This window comes from Tachysurus vachellii, chromosome 16 (assembly GCF_030014155.1).
Source record: "Tachysurus vachellii isolate PV-2020 chromosome 16, HZAU_Pvac_v1, whole genome shotgun sequence".
Lineage (NCBI taxonomy): Eukaryota > Metazoa > Chordata > Actinopteri > Siluriformes > Bagridae > Tachysurus > Tachysurus vachellii.
Window position 1 is genome coordinate 23124866 of NC_083475.1, and position 27018 is coordinate 23151883.

The 27018-nt window shown below is 39.9% G+C and overlaps 1 protein-coding gene across 1 annotated transcript; it reads left to right on the top strand.

The window, feature by feature from the left end:
- The first annotated feature begins 1635 nt into the window (after positions 1-1635).
- Positions 1636-25140, top strand: LOC132858783 (NADH dehydrogenase [ubiquinone] flavoprotein 2, mitochondrial-like). The gene is made up of 5 exons (XM_060889238.1): positions 1636-1745; positions 12292-12354; positions 14307-14369; positions 14737-14853; positions 25108-25140. The coding sequence occupies exons 1-5, from the start codon at positions 1701-1703 to the stop codon at positions 25138-25140; spliced, it is 321 nt and encodes a 106-aa protein (XP_060745221.1). The 5' UTR covers positions 1636-1700.
- Positions 25141-27018: the final 1878 nt, after the last annotated feature.

Here is a 27018-nt window from a genome sequence, read left to right on the forward strand (position 1 = left end):
AAACAGCATTGCTGGTCTAGCATAAGGTATGTTTTGCATGCTGGGCCCAGCTTGGGATAGTGGTATGCTGGTCCAGCATTAGGTGCTGGTTGCTGGTGTGCCGGCCGTCCAGCCTGGGATGCTGGTGTGCTGGCCGACCAGCTTGGGATGGTGGTATGCTGGTCCAGCATTAGTTGCTGGTTGCTGGTGTGCTGGCCGACCAGCCTGGGATGGTGTTATGCTGGTCCAACATTAGGTGCTGGTTGCTGGTGTGCTGGCCGACCAGCCTGGGATGCTGGTGTGAAGGTCGACCAGCCTGGGATGCTGGTGTGAAGGCCGACCAGCCTGGGATGCTGGTGTGCTGGTCAACATATGTTGTCTTTTGGATGCTAGTATAATCCCAGCAAGACCACAACAAAACCCATTTGTTACATATCACATTTCTTAGTGCATATTCATAGTTAAATAAAGACCAAGACAATTTTCTAGAGAATTGCAATTCACTTTTTAATAAAGAAAAACATTCTGGATATTCCTATCATTTACATGGCTTTCTTTATATATATTTATATATAATGTGTGTGTGTGTGTATATATATATATATATATAGAGCTTCTGCTCTCTCTTTTAGCAAGTAACAAGTAGTATGTGGTGGAGTATATATCTTTCAAAAACCATCATTCTGTATGATTTATATGCTGCTTCCCTCATGGAGCCCGGGAAGCCAACATTTGTTGGTATTACTATATTTAATTTGTGGAGACACTTTAATCCCTAACGAATGATATTTAACTGTTTTTATTCTTTCTTATTCAAAGTTTTTTGAGCTTTGTTATTTCAGTTCTTTATTCAAAAGAGGGAGCAAAAGAAATAACACATTTATAATTAAATATATTCCAATATATTGTGTTTTAATCTTATAATAATGTGTTTCATAGAAACATACACAAGCAAAAATAAAGGTTGTTCCCATAAAGCTCATTCCAGAAAGATCATACTGGTTAACCAGCTACACCAGCCCCGTTTAGCTTGATAACACCATGACTATGCTGGCCACCCATCTATACCAGCACTATACCAGCACTGACCACCACTGACCAGCACTATACCAGCACTGACCAGCATTATACCAGCACTATACCAGCATAAACCAGTAAAAACCAGCCTGGACTAGCATGGAATTCATGCTGGTTTATGCTGGATTTTTCAGCAGGGTTAGCAAATTCTTAACACATTTGAGGTCAATGTTCTTCTGAATTTCCCTGCATCATTTCCAGAATAAAAGAATTCTAGTTTCATTTCAAAAAAGAATTGACCTTTTGGCCATTTGTATCACCATCTCTCAGGGCACAAAGAAGACCTGCATCAAGAGTCAATAGCAGTCGTTCAAAGAACATCTAAGACCTAAACAACGTTTGTGACTAGTTTCAAGAAATATGTATTTATTAATACTTCAAATAACTTTACGATCCCGGACAGTGAATTACTTCTCTCGGGCTTCCACTTACACGTAACAGAGCTATCGGGTAAAATGAAAGGTGGCGGAATCTGTTTCTACATTAACGAACGTTGATGCACAGATGTCACAGTGCTGAAGAAAGAAAGAAAGAAAGAAAGAAAGAAAGAAAGAAAGAAAGAAAGAAAGACACATCATGTCTCACGTTGATGTCCGCCATTGTGAATTCATAGAGTGACCGGATACCAACAGAGAACCATTTTAATGATGTTACTGTCGTCAGCACTTCGGTGTGCGGTGTCTCATGCGGTGAGAAGTTTGTCATGTTAACCCTAACCCCGTGTTTATGTTTAATATTTAATGAAATTGTTTTGTGTAGACCTTTAACCTGCATTTAGGAGAGAAACGTCAGTATGACATCTTACAAGGACAAGCTGAATGTAGCTAGCTAAGTGGCTAAGGTTAGCTAATGTAGCTAACGCTAGCTAAGTGGCTAAGGTTAGCTAATGTAGTTAACGTTAGCATGATAGGTGTATAGATCAATAACTCTGTATTTCTCACTGCAGATTCGTTTAAAATATCATCACGTATGCACACGTTTTATTATTAAACAGACAGAATTAAAACGATGTAATCTAGGTTTATTATTCTCAATTTGGGAAATGATTAAAAAATGTAGAAATTGCTAGAAACAACAACAACCCAGTTTTAGGAAACTTATCTGTAGAAATAATGTCAACTAGGAATCTATTAGTTTAATTAAACACTGGTTTTTATTGGTGCTGCAATAAATATATAAACAAACAAATAAATAAATATTATTTTGAGTTGTTTGCTTGGGAAATTAATTTGTATTGACCCAAAAAAGACTCCTATTGACTCCAAAAGGTTTGAGAAACTTTGAATCTTGCGTTGGCAAAATTATTATCAAGGTGTATCAGTATAACACCAGGTGGAATAATGTGGTGTTTATAAACTCCATCAGTTTTGTAATACCAGGAAATTGTATTGGACACTTAGGGAATGGCTACTGACATGTGGAAGAATTGTGTAAGTGTAACTGGTGTAGAAAACAAACTCATTGATTTAACCTGACCCTTGGCTATTTCCTTCTGTATCTATATTATTTTTATTTATTTTTTGAGATTGGTTTATTAATGTTTTATATCTTCCTACTTTTTGCAAAAAGAATGGTTTAGTGAACTCCACAAAATTTTGTTCCTATATTATTGTTCACTAGAATATAACTTTAAAAGTAGCAGAACTTTTCTTTGGGAATTTGTTTGGGGAGGGAATGTTATCGGTGCGACACTTCTACGGGGTTTCCTCTTGTTCCTCAGTATATGTTGCGTGTGAGGCCGATGATGACGCGCGTGTTTTCCGGCTCCTCCCCTCATTACACTGCTGAGGTAATATTTCTTCTCTGAAACGCATTTTTGTAGCTGAGAGAATGTGTTTAACGTGAAAACAGTTGATTGTGTTAATTATGTTAAAAAATGTATCGTTTAATGTGTTTTTTTGTTTATTTAAACGAGATATATGGTGATGCTAACTGATTAGCATTATATGTACTAGTGTGGACCAGACTTAAGTAAAGTTGGTCACATATTTACAGGTTGGAGTTTCCCGAGTCAATAACTCCTGAGTTAAACACTGTTACTACACAAATAACACCTCTTTTCTACCGTAGTAATGTAGAGACGCAGCTACAACACAATTCTCCTCAAAATATTCAGCTTTCTTCCGCGGTGGACAAAATACACAAGTCTCTATGTGCAGACGGCTGAGAGACAGATTCCAAGGGACCGTCTGTAAAGTGCAGAACCCGAAAAGCGGTCTTTTAAAAGTCAGTCAAATGTATATTGTTCATAATGAAAACAATAAAAATAATCAATAAGCAAGGTTATTAAAAATAAGTGTTGTAGTGTAACTATCAGGACATCAGTGATGTGTGAGCTGGTGACAGTACAGTGTATTACAGTGATGTGTGTGAGCTGGTGACAGTACAGTGTATTACAGTGATGTGTGTGAGCTGGTGACAGTACAGTGTATTACAGTGATGTGTGTGAGCTGGTGACAGTACAGTGTATTACAGTGATGTGTGTGAGCTGGTGACAGTACAGTGTATTACAGTGATGTGTGTGTGAGCTGGTGACAGTACAGTGTATTACAGTGATGTGTGGGTGACAGTACAGTGTATTACAGTGATGTGTGTGAGCTGGTGACAGTACAGTGTATTACAGTGATGTGTGTGAGCTGGTGACAGTACAGTGTATTACAGTGATGTGTGTGAGCTGGTGACAGTACAGTGTATTACAGTGATGTGTGTGTGAGCTGGTGACAGTACAGTGTATTACAGTGATGTGTGTGAGCTGGTGACAGTACAGTGTATTACAGTGATGTGTGTGTGAGCTGGTGACAGTACAGTGTATTACAGTGATGTGTGTGTGAGCTGGTGACAGTACAGTGTATTACAGTGATGTGTGTGTGAGCTGGTGACAGTACAGTGTATTACAGTGATGTGTGTGTGAGCTGGTGACAGTACAGTGTATTACAGTGATGTGTGTGAGCTGGTGACAGTACAGTGTATTACAGTGATGTGTGTGAGCTGGTGACAGTACAGTGTATTACAGTGATGTGTGTGAGCTGGTGACAGTACAGTGTATTACAGTGATGTGTGTGAGCTGGTGACAGTACAGTGTATTACAGTACAGTGTATTACAGTGATGTGTGTGAGCTGGTGACAGTACAGTGTATTACAGTACAGTGTATTACAGTGATGTGTGTGAGCTGGTGACAGTACAGTGTATTACAGTGATGTGTGTGAGCTGGTGACAGTACAGTGTATTACAGTGATGTGTGTGAGCTGGTGACAGTACAGTGTATTACAGTACAGTGTATTACAGTGATGTGTGTGAGCTGGTGACAGTACAGTGTATTACAGTGATGTGTGTGAGCTGGTGACAGTACAGTGTATTACAGTGATGTGTGTGAGCTGGTGACAGTACAGTGTATTACAGTACAGTGTATTACAGTGATGTGTGTGAGCTGGTGACAGTACAGTGTATTACAGTACAGTGTATTACAGTGATGTGTGTGAGCTGGTGACAGTACAGTGTATTACAGTGATGTGTGTGTGAGCTGGTGACAGTACAGTATATTACAGTGATGTGTGTGAGCTGGTGACAGTACAGTGTATTACAGTGGTGTGTGTGAGCTGGTGACAGTACAGTGTATTACAGTGATGTGTGTGAGCTGGTGACAGTACAGTGTATTACAGTGATGTGTGTGAGCTGGTGACAGTACAGTGTATTACAGTGATGTGTGTGTGAGCTGGTGACAGTACAGTGTATTACAGTGATGTGTGTGAGCTGGTGACAGTACAGTGTATTACAGTGATGTGTGTGAGCTGGTGACAGTACAGTGTATTACAGTGATGTGTGTGTGAGCTGGTGACAGTACAGTGTATTACAGTGATGTGTGTGAGCTGGTGACAGTACAGTGTATTACAGTGGTGTGTGTGAGCTGGTGACAGTACAGTGTATTACAGTGATGTGTGTGAGCTGGTGACAGTACAGTGTATTACATTGATGTGTGTGTGAGCTGGTGACAGTACAGTGTATTACAGTGATGTGTGTGAGCTGGTGACAGTACAGTGTATTACATTGATGTGTGTGTGAGCTGGTGACAGTACAGTGTATTACAGTGATGTGTGTGAGCTGGTGACAGTACAGTGTATTACAGTGACGTGTGTGAGCTGGTGACAGTACAGTGTATTACAGTGGTGTGTGTGAGCTGGTGACAGTACAGTGTATTACAGTGATGTGTGTGAGCTGGTGACAGTACAGTGTATTACAGTGATGTGTGTGAGCTGGTGACAGTACAGTGTATTACAGTGATGTGTGTGAGCTGGTGACAGTACAGTGTATTACAGTGATGTGTGTGAGCTGGTGACAGTACAGTGTATTACAGTGGTGTGTGTGAGCTGGTGACAGTACAGTGTATTACAGTGATGTGTGTGTGAGCTGGTGACAGTACAGTGTATTACAGTGATGTGTGTGTGAGCTGGTGACAGTACAGTGTATTACAGTGATGTGTGTGTGAGCTGGTGACAGTACAGTGTATTACAGTGATGTGTGTGTGAGCTGGTGACAGTACAGTGTATTACAGTGGTGTGTGTGAGCTGGTGACAGTACAGTGTATTACAGTGGTGTGTGTGTGAGCTGGTGACAGTACAGTGTATTACAGTGATGTGTGTGAGCTGGTGACAGTACAGTGTATTACAGTGATGTGTGTGAGCTGGTGACAGTACAGTGTATTACAGTGATGTGTGTGAGCTGGTGACAGTACAGTGTATTACAGTGGTGTGTGTGAGCTGGTGACAGTACAGTGTATTACAGTACAGTGTATTACAGTGACGTGTGAGCTGGTGACAGTACAGTGTATTACAGTGATGTGTGGGTGACAGTACAATGTATTACAGTGACGTGTGTGAGCTGGTGACAGTACAGTGTATTACAGTGATGTGTGTGAGCTGGTGACAGTACAGTGTATTACAGTGATGTGTGTGAGCTGGTGACAGTACAGTGTATTACAGTGATGTGTGTGTGAGCTGGTGACAGTACAGTGTATTACAGTGATGTGTGTGTGAGCTGGTGACAGTACAGTGTATTACAGTGATGTGTGTGTGAGCTGGTGACAGTACAGTGTATTACAGTGATGTGTGTGTGAGCTGGTGACAGTACAGTGTATTACAGTGATGTGTGTGTGAGCTGGTGACAGTACATTGTATTACAGTGATGTGTGTGAGCTGGTGACAGTACAGTGTATTACAGTACAGTGTATTACAGTGACGTGTGAGCTGGTGACAGTACAGTGTATTACAGTGATGTGTGGGTGACAGTACAATGTATTACAGTGACGTGTGTGAGCTGGTGACAGTACAGTGTATTACAGTGATGTGTGTGAGCTGGTGACAGTACAGTGTATTACAGTGATGTGTGTGAGCTGGTGACAGTACAGTGTATTACAGTGATGTGTGTGTGAGCTGGTGACAGTACAGTGTATTACAGTGATGTGTGTGTGAGCTGGTGACAGTACAGTGTATTACAGTGATGTGTGTGTGAGCTGGTGACAGTACAGTGTATTACAGTGATGTGTGTGTGAGCTGGTGACAGTACAGTGTATTACAGTGATGTGTGTGTGAGCTGGTGACAGTACATTGTATTACAGTGATGTGTGTGTGAACTGGTGACAGTACAGTGTATTACAGTGATGTGTGAGCTGGTGAGAGTACAGTGTATTACAGTGATGTGTGTGAACTGGTGACAGTACAGTGTATTACAGTGATGTGTGTGTGAACTGGTGACAGTACAGTGTATTACAGTGATGTGTGTGAGCTGGTGACAGTACAGTGTATTACAGTACAGTGTATTACAGTGACGTGTGAGCTGGTGACAGTACAGTGTATTACAGTGGTGTGTGTGAGCTGGTGACAGTACAGTGTATTACAGTGATGTGTGTGTGAACTGGTGACAGTACAGTGTATTACAGTGATGTGTGTGAGCTGGTGACAGTACAGTGTATTACAGTGATGTGTGTGTGAGCTGGTGACAGTACAGTGTATTACAGTGATGTGTGTGTGAGCTGGTGACAGTACAGTGTATTACAGTGATGTGTGAGCTGGTGACAGTACAGTGTATTACAGTGGTGTGTGAGCTGGTGACAGTACAGTGTATTACAGTGATGTGTGTGTGAGCTGGTGACAGTACAGTGTATTACAGTGGTGTGTGTGAGCTGGTGACAGTACAGTGTATTACAGTGATGTGTGTGAGCTGGTGACAGTACAGTGTATTACAGTGATGTGTGTGACAGTACAGTGTATTACAGTGATGTGTGTGTGACAGTACAGTGTATTACAGTGATGTGTGTGTGACAGTACAGTGTATTACAGTGATGTGTGTGTGACAGTACAGTGTATTACAGTGATGTGTGTGTGACAGTACAGTGTATTACAGTGATGTGTGTGTGACAGTACAGTGTATTACAGTGATGTGTGTGTGACAGTACAGTGTATTACAGTGATGTGTGTGTGACAGTACAGTGTATTACAGTGATGTGTGTGTGAGCTGGTGACAGTACAGTGTATTACAGTGATGTGTGTGAGCTGGTGACAGTACAGTGTATTACAGTGGTGTGTGTGAGCTGGTGACAGTACAGTGTATTACAGTGGTGTGTGTGTGAGCTGGTGACAGTACAGTGTATTACAGTGATGTGTGTGAGCTGGTGACAGTACAGTGTATTACAGTGATGTGTGTGAGCTGGTGACAGTACAGTGTATTACAGTGATGTGTGTGAGCTGGTGACAGTACAGTGTATTACAGTGATGTGTGAGCTGGTGACAGTACAGTGTATTACAGTGGTGTGTGAGCTGGTGACAATACAGTGTATTACAGTGACGTGTGAGCTGGTGACAGTACAGTGTATTACAGTGATGTGTGAGCTGGTGACAGTACAGTGTATTACAGTGGTGTGTGTGAGCTGGTGACAGTACAGTGTATTACAGTGGTGTGTGTGAGCTGGTGACAGTACAGTGTATTACAGTGATGTGTGGGTGACAGTACAGTGTATTACAGTGATGTGTGTGAGCTGGTGACAGTACAGTGTATTACAGTGATGTGTGTGAGCTGGTGACAGTACAGTGTATTACAGTGGTGTGTGTGAGCTGGTGACAGTACAGTGTATTACAGTGATGTGTGTGAGCTGGTGACAGTACAGTGTATTACAGTGATGTGTGTGAGCTGGTGACAGTACAGTGTATTACAGTGATGTGTGTGAGCTGGTGACAGTACAGTGTATTACAGTGATGTGTGTGTGAGCTGGTGACAGTACAGTGTATTACAGTGGTGTGTGTGAGCTGGTGACAGTACAGTGTATTACAGTGATGTGTGTGTGAGCTGGTGACAGTACAGTGTATTACAGTGATGTGTGTGTGAGCTGGTGACAGTACAGTGTATTACAGTGATGTGTGTGTGAGCTGGTGACAGTACAGTGTATTACAGTGATGTGTGTGTGAGCTGGTGACAGTACAGTGTATTACAGTGGTGTGTGTGAGCTGGTGACAGTACAGTGTATTACAGTGGTGTGTGTGTGAGCTGGTGACAGTACAGTGTATTACAGTGATGTGTGTGAGCTGGTGACAGTACAGTGTATTACAGTGATGTGTGTGAGCTGGTGACAGTACAGTGTATTACAGTGATGTGTGTGAGCTGGTGACAGTACAGTGTATTACAGTGGTGTGTGTGAGCTGGTGACAGTACAGTGTATTACAGTACAGTGTATTACAGTGACGTGTGAGCTGGTGACAGTACAGTGTATTACAGTGATGTGTGGGTGACAGTACAGTGTATTACAGTGGTGTGTGTGAGCTGGTGACAGTACAGTGTATTACAGTGATGTGTGTGAGCTGGTGACAGTACAGTGTATTACAGTGATGTGTGTGAGCTGGTGACAGTACAGTGTATTACAGTGATGTGTGTGAGCTGGTGACAGTACAGTGTATTACAGTGATGTGTGTGTGAGCTGGTGACAGTACAGTGTATTACAGTGGTGTGTGTGAGCTGGTGACAGTACAGTGTATTACAGTGATGTGTGTGTGAGCTGGTGACAGTACAGTGTATTACAGTGATGTGTGTGTGAGCTGGTGACAGTACAGTGTATTACAGTGATGTGTGTGTGAGCTGGTGACAGTACAGTGTATTACAGTGATGTGTGTGTGAGCTGGTGACAGTACAGTGTATTACAGTGGTGTGTGTGAGCTGGTGACAGTACAGTGTATTACAGTGGTGTGTGTGAGCTGGTGACAGTACAGTGTATTACAGTGATGTGTGTGAGCTGGTGACAGTACAGTGTATTACAGTGATGTGTGTGAGCTGGTGACAGTACAGTGTATTACAGTGATGTGTGTGAGCTGGTGACAGTACAGTGTATTACAGTGGTGTGTGTGAGCTGGTGACAGTACAGTGTATTACAGTACAGTGTATTACAGTGACGTGTGAGCTGGTGACAGTACAGTGTATTACAGTGATGTGTGGGTGACAGTACAGTGTATTACAGTGACGTGTGTGAGCTGGTGACAGTACAGTGTATTACAGTGATGTGTGTGAGCTGGTGACAGTACAGTGTATTACAGTGATGTGTGTGTGAGCTGGTGACAGTACAGTGTATTACAGTGATGTGTGTGTGAGCTGGTGACAGTACAGTGTATTACAGTGGTGTGTGTGAGCTGGTGACAGTACAGTGTATTACAGTGATGTGTGTGAGCTGGTGACAGTACAGTGTATTACAGTGATGTGTGTGTGAGCTGGTGACAGTACAGTGTATTACAGTGATGTGTGTGAGCTGGTGACAGTACAGTGTATTACAGTACAGTGTATTACAGTGACGTGTGAGCTGGTGACAGTACAGTGTATTACAGTGGTGTGTGTGAGCTGGTGACAGTACAGTGTATTACAGTGATGTGTGTGTGAACTGGTGACAGTACAGTGTATTACAGTGATGTGTGTGAGCTGGTGACAGTACAGTGTATTACAGTGATGTGTGTGAGCTGGTGACAGTACAGTGTATTACAGTGATGTGTGTGTGAGCTGGTGACAGTACAGTGTATTACAGTGATGTGTGTGTGAGCTGGTGACAGTACAGTGTATTACAGTGATGTGTGAGCTGGTGACAGTACAGTGTATTACAGTGGTGTGTGAGCTGGTGACAGTACAGTGTATTACAGTGACGTGTGAGCTGGTGACAGTACAGTGTATTACAGTGATGTGTGTGTGAGCTGGTGACAGTACAGTGTATTACAGTGGTGTGTGTGAGCTGGTGACAGTACAGTGTATTACAGTGATGTGTGTGAGCTGGTGACAGTACAGTGTATTACAGTGATGTGTGTGACAGTACAGTGTATTACAGTGATGTGTGTGTGACAGTACAGTGTATTACAGTGATGTGTGTGACAGTACAGTGTATTACAGTGATGTGTGTGTGACAGTACAGTGTATTACAGTGATGTGTGTGTGACAGTACAGTGTATTACAGTGATGTGTGTGTGACAGTACAGTGTATTACAGTGATGTGTGTGTGACAGTACAGTGTATTACAGTGATGTGTGTGTGAGCTGGTGACAGTACAGTGTATTACAGTGATGTGTGTGTGAGCTGGTGACAGTACAGTATTACAGTACAGTGTATTACAGTGACGTGTGAGCTGGTGACAGTACAGTGTATTACAGTGATGTGTGTGAGCTGGTGACAGTACAGTGTATTACAGTGGTGTGTGTGAGCTGGTGACAGTACAGTGTATTACAGTGGTGTGTGTGTGAGCTGGTGACAGTACAGTGTATTACAGTGATGTGTGTGAGCTGGTGACAGTACAGTGTATTACAGTGATGTGTGTGAGCTGGTGACAGTACAGTGTATTACAGTGATGTGTGTGAGCTGGTGACAGTACAGTGTATTACAGTGGTGTGTGAGCTGGTGACAATACAGTGTATTACAGTGACGTGTGAGCTGGTGACAGTACAGTGTATTACAGTGATGTGTGAGCTGGTGACAGTACAGTGTATTACAGTGGTGTGTGTGAGCTGGTGACAGTACAGTGTATTACAGTGGTGTGTGTGAGCTGGTGACAGTACAGTGTATTACAGTGATGTGTGGGTGACAGTACAGTGTATTACAGTGATGTGTGTGAGCTGGTGACAGTACAGTGTATTACAGTGAAGTTAATGACTTTTTGGAGTATTCACTTTTCAGGTTTTGCACTTTACAGACGGTCCCTTGGAATCTGTCTCTCAGCCGTCTGCACATAGAGACTTGTGTATTTTGTCCACCGCGGAAGAAAGCTGAATATTTTGAGGAGAATTGTGTTGTAGCTGCGTCTCTACATTACTACGGTAGAAAAGAGGTGTTATTTGTGTAGTAACAGTGTTTAACTCAGGAGTTATTGACTCTGGAAACTCCAATCTGTGAACATGTGACCAACTTTACTTAAGTCTGGTCCAGTGAGGGAGATGACGACGCTGTTTATTTCCTTTTTTTTTTTTTTTGTTTTTTGTTTTTTACAGGTATGTTGGTTAATGAGTTCTGTTTCAGAAAGAAAAGAGATTTTAGCTCACTGATAATTATAGTTGATCTATATTTTAAACAGTGTGTTATAGGAGAAATAATTAAATGTAATCGGTTATGCTGTCTGTGACGCACGTGGTACGGCCTGCACGTGGGTGCGGTGCTGAATATACTGTATATATCCTGTTTTATTCCATTTTGATAATGTAATGTGTGGAAATATTGGTTATGCATATATTATTATAAATACAGTATTGTAATTATTCGTTTTTATTGTTGTAACATATAAATACTCGAATTTATGCATATGTTAATATAATATAGATATTAATGTGATATATAAACCTCTTATTTTCTTATATAAGTAATATACTTTATTTACATTTATATCATCTATTTCTATTATTGTATAATATCTTGTGAGCTGACACTCCGTGTCTCAACGCGGGCAGTCGTGGCCTAATGTTAGAGAGTCTGACCGTACATGTTACAGCTACCAATCGGAAGGTTGTGAGTTTCATTCCCACGTCTACCAAGCAGCCACTGCTGGGCCCCTGAGCAAGACCCTCAACTGCTCAGTTGTATAAACATGAGATAAAATGTACGTCTCTCTGGATAAGGGTGTCTGCCAAATGCTGGAAATGTAAATACTGTATTTTCACTTTGCTTTTTGTTCGTTTTCTTGTCCAGTAAGATGCAGTCCATCGTCATTGTGTTAATATCTGTGTGATGTTTTTCAGAGCAGGCAGCTGCGGAGCCTCCACGGATCTGCTGTCCGCGCTGGAGCTGGAGGAATTTTTCTGGTAGGAACTAACAGTTTTCTTCATTGAGAATACGAGGATTCAGACCTACAGAAGCCCTAATAGGCCACGCTTTATTCTATTTTATCTTTCTAGTTTTGTCGTGATAACGACTTAATTTTCTCACGATTTCTGCATAAGAACATATTGTAGTTAACGGCCCCCTAAAGACGACAAACTCCACAATGGTTTAAGATTTACTGCTGTCCATGGAGTAATGTAAAACTGTAAAAATAAAGTACTCTAAGTACAAAATAAAGAACTCTAAGCATAGATATTCAATAATATGTTCACATCGACACAACAAAGGCTCTTCACATTCCTTGTAGCTAGGGTTGCAAAATTTCGGGAATTTTCAAGGCTGGAAACTTTCCATGGGAATTAACATAGGAATTAACATAGGGAATATATAGAAATAAACTAGGAATTAAAAAATGCAGAGTTGCCTATAATAAGGAACTTAAATGTAGTTAAAAAAATCTTGCAGCATAATTTTGTTTAAAACAACAAGAATTAATGCAAATTAAGTTGACTTTGTACCCTACATTCCTCGGTCACTTGCACACAGCACACTGCTTACTGGAGGGCCATTGAGGCCAAACCCCCTGCAGGTACTTGCATTCTTCCATAACATGCACAGTGACACTGTATTTTAGGGTCATTTAACTAGTTGCTTATTAGCATGAATATTAATAGAATATTGGCTATTTATTAGTACTTATCAAGCACATATTAATACCTTATTCTGCATGACCTTATTCTACATTCTTAACTGTGCCCAATACCTAAACTTAATAACTACCTTATAACTCTTAATAAGCAGTAAATTAGGAGTGTTACCAAATGCACAGATCATTTGATGACCCTTTAAAAGTGTTAAGAAGTTCATGCTGGCTATAATAGAATTGTGTCAGCACACACAGTGCGTCACAGCTGCAGACTAGACAAAGTGCCCACGCTGACCCTTGTACAATGGCACAAGAGCATCAGATTTGCATGCTGGAGCGGTGGAAGACGGTGTCTGATGATGAATGATGTTTTCTTTTCCATCATCAGATGACCAGGTGCATGTGCATCGCTTACCTGTGGGGAGACACGACACCACAAAGCACTATGGGAAGATGATCTAATGGTATAGCTGAGACGTCTATATGACTGTTCTGTATAGAGGTGTATAGGGGCAGCAGAATATAGTGACGACTCTAAAGTCAGAGAACGCAGTCACTTAAACAAGAACACACTACGTGTAAAATCTACACTGGACCTTGCAGAGATAATCAAATATAAATTAATTTGTCCATTTATACCTCAGACAGCTCTACGCATACTATAGTGAATAAGGAGTAAGTGTGTTCAGACCCAGCGCTGGATCTTGGTACCTGTGATCATCTTTTGATACTGGCACTGACATAATCCTCTTTCAGTGCTAAACATCTGATCAGGAGCCTGTTTTCTTTTAAACCAACACACTTGTGTGCTCAGCATGTTCATGTGTATGAAAGCGTTACTTACCACTGCCATAGCTCTTCTTTTTTTGTTTGTTTTGTTGTTGTTGTCGTTCTTAATCAATTATCCGTGAGGACGTTCACCAGGGGGCAGCATCCTGTGATTAAAGTCAGAATGGTTTATTGAGCACAAGGTTCATGTCTGCTGCTGCTGTGAAAGGCTTCATTTTACAATGAAGATAAAATTAAATCATTATTGAAGGGAATATCCTGCTGGACTTTAAAGGCCAATACCCAGAATTATTATTCATTAATATTAAAAATTAAAAAAAAAATATGCCTTTGATTGAAAAGTGTGTTCCTCTTTTTTTTTTTAATTTTTTTAAAGCAAGAATAATTTTTTTAACCATAAATTTGTTCAATTGTGACACATTTGAGGTGAATGTGAGTGTTTGTTTTTTAAACAACCTTCAGAGACAATTATTTATTTGTTTTGTTTTTTCTTTCCAGCACAGAGATACACCAGAAAATAATCCCGATACTCCGTTTGAGTTCACGTCTGAGAACCTGAAGGTGAGAGAAGATCTATGAGTCTTCCGCTTTAAAATGAAATCACGTTGGTTGTACATTCTACCGTTTGTTCCTTCTTATCGTAATATTAGCTGCCTTAGAAGTCAGTAATGTGATCTCAAAGAAGTCAGTAATATTTGCAGAGCTCTCCGAGAACCCGTAATTTGCTCCAGAGAAGATTTCTGTGTATGTGACGGCGTTGTAAATGAATTTTTGGTGAAATTCTGCGTAATATATTTAAACTAAAATCATTTTTAAAAAAACTGAAAGTCTTTGTCATGATTTTACCCAGTTTTCTAATATGTGCTTACTTATTTGTTTAACTGGTCTTACTGGTTTCCTTATTTATTTGACATTATTTTGGTGACAGCGAGTTGAAGCCATAATAAAAAACTACCCCGAGGGTCACAAGCGGGCTGCCTCCGTCCCTGTCCTGGACCTGGCTCAGAGGCAGCATGGCTGGCTCCCCATTTCAGCTGTGAACAAGGTAAAAAAAGTTTGAAGTATTTATTTGAGAACTAACACACATCATCCCGTTCCCTCGAAAGTGTTGAGAAAGAAAATGTTTACATGGCAAATCTTATAGGGATTATTAAACTAAAAATACAGAATCTATTTTATTAAACTAAAAATTACACCTAGTTTTAATAGAATGCTGCAAATGTCCTTTGGTTTACTCAAGTTTGTTATAACAAAACTCATTTCCATCATTTTAGAGAATTTTGAAGAAGAAACCAAGCAAAATGAGACAATTATTTTTGTATTTTTCATTGCTGTCTCTTCACTACAAATCTTCTGATTTAATTATTTGTATTAAGAAAACAACAACGTACTACTGAGGCTAGTTAAAGGTGCCCTGACACTTACTTTTGTGGTAATGTCTGAAGTTTACTATGGACTCTAACATATTTTTGTGTAAATAATGCCTTGGTTACCTTGTTTCAAGCCATTCTAGTGTAGTATAGAAAGCCTGCAGGAAGACTCAGCTCGATTTGCGCCACTTCTCATGAATATTCAAATGAGCTATGCTGCTTGGCTCCGATTGGCTAACCGCTAGGATATGAGAGCATGACTATTCATTCACCCAGTGCAATAAGTAGCCTCTAGGCTAGAGGAAATTTGTTTACAATCACCTTGAATTGCGGCAGAATGACTTCTTCACAAGCCCGTTGACGTTCAGCCATCCTTGCTGTATAGGAAACTCACTGAGCTACACGAATTCTGGGGGCGCGGTCTCAAGTGGGAGAGCTCATGAATAATAATGAGCTCAGTACCTCTGACGTCAGAGTGACCAGCTTTTCCAACTGACCTGATTTCTCCCCTTATTTCTTTTAAGTGTCTAGAACTGACCGGGGAGGTAACAGTTCGTGTTCACATTCACGACACAACACACACACATATGGACCTAACACATATCAAAAAATACAAGTAAAAACGCTTTTGTGTGGAAGGGCACCTTTTAAAGGTTGCATTAGGTTGGATTTTTTTTTTTTTTCCTGCAGATGCACAATAAGCTCTGCCTTCATCGTCTATGGCAGAGGTATTCAAGTAAAATTTAAAGAGGTCCAGTAAGAGAAAATAAAAATGTCTAACAAGTTAGTGTGATATATTTAAGTAGCCTAGTAGTTACTAGTTACTATGTAGTATCAACATCTGCAAGTAATCAATACCTGACTGTCAAATCATATAAATTCAGTACAATTCAAAAACTTTTTGACAATATTTATTGCCACTTAACATAGAACTGAACATATGTATGATTGTAGATATGTATAACGTTCTCTCATTAAATAAATAAAAGTAGGGCTACATTTCAAAATAAGAGAAAATAAATAAAATGTGAAAATTGTGTGTTTAAATAAAGTGCTTAACTTTCCCTTTTATATCTCAGTGAGAGAACTGAGCTCTAGCTTGGCTTGAGTTAGGGTTAGGGTTAAACCTGGGCTTGGGTTAGGGTTAGGGTTAAACCTGGGCTTGAATGGAGTCAGGGCCGCTCTCATACACATGTGGAGGTGCTCATTAGTGACCCTGGAACCATATTTAGATTTGATTATGTTCATTGTAGAGAAAGCTGCCTCACAGTTGTATGTAGAGCCAAACATGGTCAGGATGTATAGGGGTACTTTCCTCAGACCTGGGAAAGCTGTCTCAGGGACGCTGTCTTCAGATTTGAGTGGAACTGTTTGTTCAGAACCTGTATGTTTTGTCTCATAATGGCGTTTCACATTGATGAGTGTTACCTGTGCGAGCCATCGCCCCAGGCATTCCCTATGGAACTGGTGGTTGCATCTGACGCACCTCCGTCCCTGTAAACGGCAAATGGCGCAATCCCAGCCTGCTAATGAATCAAACACTTTGAATCAAGTACTATTTATTTACTCCTTATTCATATGTTTATATCTAACACTCTTTAACAGGCTTTGTCATACTTCCTGTTCTTTGTGTGCTGTGATCAGCTTTATCACTCAACTTCTACTCAACTTACACCATAATATATTAAAGTTAAAGCCTTTTTTCTAGCATTCTCTCTTTGTACTTGTGTTACTACCGAGCAAGTGCTTTAACTTAGGGTGGGCAAATCTCATTTACCCTGAAGCGGTTTTTGTCACAGTTAATATTCCAAACTGAAATCATTAACGCCGGCTAAATGAGTAGTACTCACCATCACGCTGACCATCACGCTGATCTGCCCTGAACAACCCTGGCATCCAGTTAACAACCTGTGGGAACACTTTACATATTCTGCATCTTGGTTTGACTAATTACATAATAATCACAAAATTATATTTCAGGTCTTAGTGCAGACTGCATAATGCAGTCTTTTGGCTTCATTTATTGTGTCCAGGACTCCATGTCCTTCACAGTTGTGCTACCTGAGTTATGATCCTTGTCAGGATTCCCAAAATGTTTCCCATTTTTTTTTGTCCTGGAAATAAAGATCAGTCCAGGTGAGATGAGGGAGAGAGAGAGAGAGAGAGATGTAAGATGTCAGGATCTGTACAACTACTTATTCTCTCACTGCAGGTCTGTATGAAAACATGGCTGTAGCTGAGAGCAGAGAACTTTCTGGAACCCCGTTATTATCATCTGAACAGCATTAAAGCAGGAGACCGCGTGCCATATAACGGTCAATCATGACATTTGACAGACACACAGCTTCTCACAGCAATTAAACATGTCTTACTAACACTAATTACACCTTAGGGTTAGAGATATATAATAAATACATATCAGTACACTGAAGAACCACAATGACACTTTAATAAGCCTAAGCAGACTTCTCTGTTAGGACTAAACCAAATCATAACATTACCGTTTACACTTTTCATCTTATATGATTTTATATGATTTTATTTCACTTCTAATAAATTCCCAGCTAGCTAAAGTTATGATTAAACGCTCTGAAGGAGTATGAACTACTAACAAGCTTCATGTTTCCAGCAAAGAGAGAATACGGTGGTTGTTACGGTCTTAGCTGGAAGCTAAGCTAAGCTACCTAGCGTGTACTCGACTCAAAACTAGTGTCGTTCCTGAATAAAGCAACGTTTTAGTGAACACACAGACCGACCGTCATGATTAAGCTCAGCTTATTTACACTGTGACTTACTAGGAGATGACAGATAATGAGGGATAATCTTACCGTAGAAAAAATTGATTGGAGCAAACTTGGAATTAGCGTGTTGGAAATATCACGGTCAAAACCGATCTCTATATGCTCGCTACGCAAGTTGCGTAAGGCCCCGCCTCCCCTTGCCTCATTTTACAGCGTGTTAATGTATGTTAATTTAGGGTGTGGGTGTTTTGTGGGATTATTCATTGAGAATAATCCAGTCTGTTCTGGGCTTGAACAAGGGCATTGAAATGTGGCTGAATGTCTGAGGTGGCTATGTGAAGGACAGCTGAGACGTGGTCATCAGTGATGGAGGATCTGTGTTTGGATCTGTTGAACTTCATCACTGTTCTATGTTCTAACATGTTCGAGTACTTCTGGAGGTGATCGGCTGATCTTTTGGCTTTGGTAAACATTTCAGTGAAACACAAATGTGCTTGTTCATGATACACAATTTTCTCTTTTCATCATTCCGGTGACCTGAAAGACGAAGCTGTGTGTCTTTTTTTTAGTTTATTATGACTGGTTTTATCAAAAACTTTAGTGCATTTGTGTCTGCGCATTGTGTATGCGCCATTGGACCCGTCAGTCACGTTGTGTAATAACTTTTTTAATTAAAATTTATTTAACAAAAATTTATTTTTAAACGATTATTAATTATTCAAATGTGCCTCATGCAAAGTGGGCATGTTGTAGCCTTTGGAGAAACACACAGTTACACACCGTTAAATATTTAATAAATAATTTCAACAAAAGCCCTATTCGGACGGGACTAGTTTTCTAAACGACGTTTGAGTTAGAATTTTTTTCAGCCGACGTCTGTCATTTCATGTATGGATTCGGACAGGACTAACATCTGTGTTTATTACGGAGATAGGAGTGTCTGTGTTTTACATGTGGGCGTTGCATAAGACCACATGCCCAGGATGCGTGGATTGCGTATGGTCATATGACCGATCAAAAGTAAAATGGCGGCGAAAAAAGAAAGCGGCACGACACTGGAGGCGGGAGGAAACATTGGGTTTAATTCCTGTTTGGAGTGAACCTACGTTTCAGTTTCAGTTTGAAAATTGTATACACAACCACAAGGTTTGGGAGGCAGTTTATAAAAAAACGTTGACCAAAACAGACAAGAAAACGCGTTTTAGAAAAAACATTTTCGGCAATCACAGACCTTCGCATTCAGACGGGATTAGATTTCTCAGAGGATCGCCGATTTTGCTGAAAAACAGTAGGTAATTTGCTTTGGAATTTTTACACAGGTCGTGTGAGAAAAAGACAGACATGGCAGATTCGGACGGGATTAAAATCACAAAGTACGTCTGTGAAACTGAAATTTCTCTAACGACCCCCTGTAAAACTAGTCCAGTCCGAATAGGGATAAAAATAACATTTGTTCAAATTTATTTCATAAAAACAATTATATTTATGACATTTCAAGATTTAAACCCCATTTTCAATAATCTGGTAACCTACAGGGCAAATTGTGTGTTTTTCTCCACAGAAACCACACACACACAGTTACACATCTCTACCTTGTGTCCTTATTTTAAAACTGAAATGTTAACAAATGATTATACAATAATCTAAAATGCCGATTTTATTGTACGTCTTTCCAACAAGTTCCAACATCATCTGTTCCCAGCATCATTAAATACAATAACATGCTTTTATATACTGCGGCTCGACTCTTGTGTGGGGTAAAAAAGATGGAGCACATTACTGCTATTTTACACTCCCTACATTGGTTGCCTGTTTGAGTGGATTTTTAAATTTTGCTCCTCGTTTATAAATCTCTGAATGTTTGCGCCCCCCCCTTTTGATTATTTTTATTGTTTTTATTATGAACAATATACATTTCCCCAAAATAAGTGTTGTAGGTGTTATTTGTGTAGTAACAGCATTTAGCTCAGGAGTTATTGACTCGGGGAAACTTGAACCTGTGAATATGCGCCAACTTTACTTAAGTCTGGTCCACACTAGTACATTTAATACCAGGGCTGCCAACTTTTGAGTTCAGCGGGGCTTTTGATATGGGGAGTGGCTTATGGGTGGGGAGGGGCTTTTGATATGGGGAGTGGCTTATGGGTGGGGAGGGGCTTTTGATATGGGGGTGGCTTATGGGGGGCGGGGCTTTTGATATGTGGATTGGCTTATGGGGGCGTGGCAAAAAATACAAACACAAAATCCTTGCATTAGCAGAAGTGTATTAAGTATATATTGATTGTCAAAGTATTTGGTATCTGTTAAGAATTTCTTGGGAGATTTACATTAAACTTAATTTTCACAAACATTTTAGAAAAACAAATTGGCCAAATGCTGTGATGAAACAAGTCTATCATGAGTAAAGGGCCTCCCAATCGTGGTGTTATACATGAATGAGAACAAGAACTAGGAGGAGAGTGAATTTAAGCCCGTTTGATATACTGTTTGGCAGACCCCAAATACAGGAATTGAGCCCAGACACACACCCAGATTAACCACACAGTTTTTGCTCTTAAACATCGATGTGTTTGTACTGTGTGTTTTGACTTTACTTTAATCAAGGCACATAGTGATGGGAAGTTGTTAGTAATGTTATCATTTTTCTTGCCAGTTTTCAGGTTCTTTTATCTCGAGCGTTTAACATCTTTAATAAAGCTGTTTTATGCAAAATGTTTTGATCCCATTGGGGAAAAATAAACCATTTAATTGTATTTAAACAGTGTGATTTGTGTTGAAATCTAACTGGTTAAATACAATTAAATGTATTATTTTTGGTAATATCTTTATTATTATTATTAATGTTTACTCAATTATTACTACAAAAGAAAATAAAAAAACAGATAAATGCAATTTACCCTAAAAAGATTTAAAAGATTTTTTAAATATTGCAATAAAACAAGAAATTACAAAACATTTAAAAAATTTACCTGAATAAATAATTTCAACAAAAATAACTTTCATTAAAATTTATTACAAACTGATTTTGTACATTTTGAAATAACTTTCATTAAAATTTATTACAAATTGATTTTGTACATTCTAAACTGATTATTGTAATTAAATGAATATAATTAAAAAAGAATAAATATAAATGATTAAAACTTGTAGCCTGTGGAGAAACACACACACACACAGTTACACACAGTTAAATATTTAATAAATAATTTCAACAAAAATAACATTTGTTAAAATTTATTTCATAAAAACAATTATATTTATTACATTTCAAGATTTAAACCACATTTTCCACAAACTGGTAACACACAGGGCAGGTTTGTTGCTGTGGAGAAACACACACACACACAGTTACACATCTCTACTTCATGTCCTTATTTTAAAACTGAAATGTTAACAAATGTTTATACAATAATCTAAAATAAAGATTTTATTCTATGTCTTTCCAACAAGTTCCAACATCATCTGTTCCCAGCATCATTAAATACAATAACATGCTTTTATAGACGGCTTAGAAATTGGGTTTGTACAGCTCTGGTGCTCTATGTGCTTTGGGTGTATGTGTGAGTGTGAAGTTCTACTGAAGCAACAAGGAATTAGGAAGAACTACTAAATACAGCCACAAAGACATGATATCATGGTAAAGTGCGTTCACTAATAAACTGCCAGAAACCTAACGATGGAAGGGTTTACAGATGAAAATAAAATAATCCAGAAAATTCTTATATATATATATATACACATACACACTACTTTTAGTGAAATGTGTGTGAGTTATAGAAAACCGCCCCTATGTTAATATAGTGCTCTGTTCCCAGCACTACTGGAACATTAGACAGTCCAATACATCAAACTCATAAACTCTTGATTGATTTTGCTTTGATCAAGTAGAAACTGTTAAAGAAATCTCCTCCAGAATGTCTGGTGATTAGTTCTTTTGTCCTGCTGATCCCAAATAAATATTCACTTCACTTCTGTAGCTTAAAGTCATGAAAATATCAGTGTGCCTTTAAACTCTAAACAACAAATTTCAAGCTAATTTACTATGTAAAATGTGGTGGATCAGCCGTAACAAAAATGTCCTCTGGAAGATTACATGGAGGTGAGGATGGATAGAAAGGAGTGGGGAGTGCTGAAGTCTACCAGCAGACTAAAGCACAATAAGGAGAAAGGGAAGTGATGTAGGAGATGATGAGATGGTTACCACTGCGAATCATTGGTCTATGCAATGGTCATGAAATTTATGCCCACAGGAGAGCACCGTCACCTCCTCTGTGTACTCCTCCAAACATATAGGGCATTCTACAAGGGGGAAGAAAAGGCAAGCAATGTAGAAGTTAATGAGGTTGGAAATCAAGCTCTTGTGTTGGCTGAGGTCAGAAAGAAAATATTTAGTCAAGTCAACCGGCCCTTAAACGCTGTTAGAAAGGATATCCGGTGTCTCAGCAGAAAATCCAAATCTGGAAAAAAACAAATCTGATCTGTTTACTCTACTTTCTGCACTTTTTTTATTGATAAGGTCACTTCCACTAGAGCTCTTATTTCACCTTCTGCTTATGATCCCTGTTCTGCTGTTTTTGACAGGTTTGAGCTTGTGACCTTGTCTGTGTTACAGGAGACTGTTGATCATTTGAAGCCCTCAGGTTCTCCACATGATGCTGTTCCTCCTCGACTTTTTAAAGAGGTCTTTCCTACTGTAGGGCCGTCTGTTCTTGCAGTTGTTAGATCTTGCAGATAGCAGTCTGTCTTCAGGTGTGGTTCCTAACAATTTTAAACATACAGAAGTGCAACCTTTGATTAAAAAACCTGGTCTGGATCCTGTAGGTCTTGCAAATTTTAGGCCTATCTCCAAACTACCTTTTCTTTCAAAATTTCTTGAAAAGATAGTCTGTAGTCAATTAATGGCCTTTTTGAAAGCCCACAATATTCTTGAAATTTTTCCAGTCCAGTTTTAAAACTTTACACAGCACAGAATCTGCTCTTTTAAGTTTTTAGTGATTTATTTTTAGCTACTGACTCGTGTTATTCTTGTGCTTCTTGATTTAACTGCTGCGTTTGACACTGTGGACCACGTTTGGAGCAGTGTGCCCATCAAGGGCAGTGTGTGGGCATCAAGGGAATAGCACTTGAATGGTTTAGGTCCTACCTGGATGGTCGGACTTTCTGTGACGGGCAAATCTCATAAAATCTCACAATGCAGCAGTAATAAACACACTGTGCTGGCAGCGAGTGACTCACCCACATGTTCCTCGCTGACCCCTACTGGCTGTACAGTGTTGGTTTCTGTTTTACAAAACCAGTTAACAACCTGTGGGAAAACTTTACATATTCTGCATCTTGGTTTGACTAATTACATAATACTCAAACAATTATATTTCAGGTCTTAGTTTTTAATGCAGTCTTTTGGATTCATTTATTCTTTCCAGGACTCCATGTCCTTCACAGTTGTGCTATCTGACTTACGATTGATGTCACCCTTTGTAAGACGTTTCCCATGTTTGGAGAATCCTCCTGGAAATAAAGATCAGACCAGGCTACAAGCACATACTGATACTGTATGCAATGATTTTTCAAATGCCATTGATAATAAGTACAAATTTTGCATTAACATTATAACATTTTTCCTGGGTCAAAGTTGGTCTTCGGTGGTGGCTGACCCACATGGTCATCCACACACAGCACAGAGTACCCTGGTACCCACATGATCCACAAGCCCAATATTGACAATAAAGGTTACATTTAAAATAAATACAAAGAAACAGTTTGTGATTTGATAGACCTGATAATTATTTTAGTATAATCATATCAGTTAAAAAGTAGCATTAAAAACGTAGCGTTAAAAGGTTGTAATAGTGTAATTTTTTACCATATAAAATTAGCAGCTAGCTAGCAACAGCTTGCTTTGTGCTTTGATCTAGTTTCATCTCACTCCAGTCTAACTTTAAACTAAATGATTTTATAGGTAATTTACTACACATTATCATAGGCCTATACATACTGTGGATTATTAAGGCTAAATTTTACTAAACACTCTTGCTATATGCGGTAAGCACACTTACTTTCTCATTTCACATACACGCTCAAAGGAGACATTAGTTCGCGAATCGGACTTTAGCGGACGTGTTGTGTGGGAATCCTGGCTGTTAGGACATCGTGAAATATTTGTCAACACACACACTCACTTACTTTATAACTGGATAGATTTTTTTTGCGTTTATTTAAAGTTGTGTCAGCTGTTATGCTTTGTCACAAGTTGTAGGAGAAGATAAGGCAACTTTTTTTTTGACTAACAAACATATTCTCCGAATGCACCACGTGAAACATGGATTCGGTCTTCCGACCTTTAGGATCAGTTGATTTTGGCGCGGTGCTCGTTCTCTCCGTCAGTAACCTGCTTCACTCACAAAACCCAATTACACATCAAATAAGGCTTTGGCGGGACAAAAAATCGTTTTGGCAGCCGCCAAAAAATTTTTAATGAATGAAAAACCCTGACATTTTATAACTTATTTAACACATCCATATATCTCCTTTATGACCTTCCTCTTGACCTCTTACCTGCAGCTCCATCTCCAACATCCTTCTACCAATATAAACATCTCCCTCCTCTGTACATGTCCAAACCATCTCAATCTAGTCTCTCTGTCCTTGTCCCCAAAACAGCCAATCTGAGCTGTCCCTCTGATGTGCTCGTTCCTAATCCTGTCCATCCTTGTCACTCCTAAAGAGAACCTCAACATCCTCATCTCTGCTACCTACATCTCTACCTCATGTCGTGAAAATAGTGGAGAGAGAAACGTGGATCCGCGCCAGTCACTGCAAACGGGTACCGGTGCCAGGCCAGGAATAAAAGTTAACCTACCGTTAACAATGATAAATTAAATCCTGAGACCATCTACATTTCTGTCCAGTTTAGTGAGGGTCTGCGTTACCTGCACTCACCAAACAGCCTAGACTGGTAGTGTTCCCAAGCCTCGGTGAGGTGGGACGAGTGCGAAAGGGCAGTGCCTGCACTCTGAGCACCGATATACGTCAAGGAGGGTGAAGGTTCACTTAAAGTTTAGATCTGTTTACATGAATCACCAAGTGACATCCTGAGTATCCTGTTATTGAGACACAGAGCAGAAAATCACCCCGGTGCACGTTGTTGGGCATTCTAAGCTGTGTAACGCGTGGAAACCCGTTTCACAGAGAAGAGACGAGAGCACATCTGTTGGAGACTGAGACATGGACTTTCCACCTGATCCGATTCAAACTGACTATATTCTGGCATTGATAAATGTAGATGGATAAATTAGCTTTGTTTAGTTTTATTCTTTTCTTTTAGTTAACGAATGTCATTGGACTACTGGAAAATTACAGTCCAATACATCAAACTCATAAACTCTTGATTGATTTTGCTTCAATTGAGTAGAAACTGTGAAAGAAATCTCCTCCAGAATGTCTGGTGATTAGTCCTTTTGTCCTGCTGATCCCAAATAAATATTCACTTCACTTCTGTAGATTAATATCATGATCAGTGTGCCTTTAAACTCTAAATTTCAAGCTAATTTACTATGTAAAATTGGTGGATCAGCCGTAACAAAAATATCCTCTGGAAGATTACATGGAGGTGAGGATGGATAGAAAGCAGTGGGGAGTGCTGAAGTCTACCAGCACACTAAAGCATAATAACCTGTTCTATTATTTTAAATTCTGTGGCTCCTCTAAGGACTTTTCAGTCTAAAACCCGTTCTGAACCCTGGATTGATTCTATTCGTTCTCTCAGACGTTGTTGTAGAAGAGCAGAACGAAAGTGGAAAAAGGACAGGCTTCGCGTTTCTTTTGAGATTTTAAAGGACTCTCTTTTTAAATATCAGAAAGCAGTTAAAAAAGCAAAATGTCGACATTTGTCAGATATTATTAACAAGAACTGTTCTAGACCTAAGACTATTTAATGTTATTAATGTCACTCTCTACCCGTCGGCCTATCTTTTTTCTGGGGATTCTTCTCCATCATGTGAAGAATTATTAGTCAAGTCAAGAGTCAAGAAGCTTTTTATTGTCATTTCAACCATATATAGCTGTTGCAGTACATAGTGAAATGAGACAACGTTTCTCCAGGATCAAGGTGCTACATAAAACAAAGACAGGGCTAAAGACTTGTAAGTAGTCTTAGCCACATAAGGTGCAACTGTGCAACCTGGTGCAAACAGTGCAGGACAAGACAAACAAGACAGACAAGACAGTGCAGGACAAAAGACAGTGCAGGACAAGAGACAGTGCAGACACAAAGTTACAAGACAATACAAAAAGTACAAAAAATGCAGTACACAAAAGACAATAAACAGTAAACAGTAACAGAAACAGCGCCGACCGACCAGTGTTAATACTGTATGTGTTAATATAGTATGTGCGAAATGGCTGAGATATTGTTCAATATGTGCAAAAACGGCTGAAATGTTGGGACAGTTTGTGCAAAAACAGCTGAAAAGGTGTGCAAAACAGCATGTAAACAGTTTGCTGGATTGTAAGCAGCATGTAAACAGTATGTTGTGTCAGTGTGTGTGTTTTGTGTAGGTCTGTGAAGTCCATACAGATGATGTGTGTGTATGTTGTGCTCAGTGCAGTACAGTTCAGTTGTTGAGAAGTCTGATGGCTTGTGGGAAGAAACTGTTACACAGTCTGGTCGTGAGGCCCGAATGCTTCGGCACCTTTTTCCAGATGGCAGGAGGGTGAAGAGTGTGTGTGAGGGGGGTGTGGGGTGAAGAGTGTGTGTGAGGGGTGTGTGGGGTGAAGAGTGTGTGTGAGGGGTGTGTGGGGTGAAGAGTGTGTGTGAGGGGTGTGTGGGGTCATCCACAATGCTGTTGGCTTTGCGGATGCAGCGTGTGGTGTAAGTGTCTGTGATAGAGGGAAGAGAGACCCCAATGATCTTCTCCGCTGTCCTCACAATCCGCTGCAGGGTCTTGCGATCTGAGATGGTGCAGTTCCCGAACCAGACAGTGATGCAGCTGCTCAGGATGCTCTCAATGGTCCCTCTGTAGAACATGGTCAGGATGGGGGGAGGGAGATGTGCCTTTCTCAGCCTTCGTAGGAAGTAGAGACGCTGCTGGGCTTTCCTGG

Excerpts from the sequence above, each read along its gene's own strand:
- LOC132858783 (XM_060889238.1), top strand. The coding sequence starts at position 1,701 with ATGATGTTACTGTCGTCAGCACTTCGGTGTGCGGTGTCTCATGCG. Across the intron at positions 12,355-14,306 it reads GAGCTGGAGGAATTTTTCTG|CACAGAGATACACCAGAAAA; the intron begins GTAGGAACTAAC and ends TTTTCTTTCCAG. Across the intron at positions 14,370-14,736 it reads TCACGTCTGAGAACCTGAAG|CGAGTTGAAGCCATAATAAA; the intron begins GTGAGAGAAGAT and ends TTTTGGTGACAG.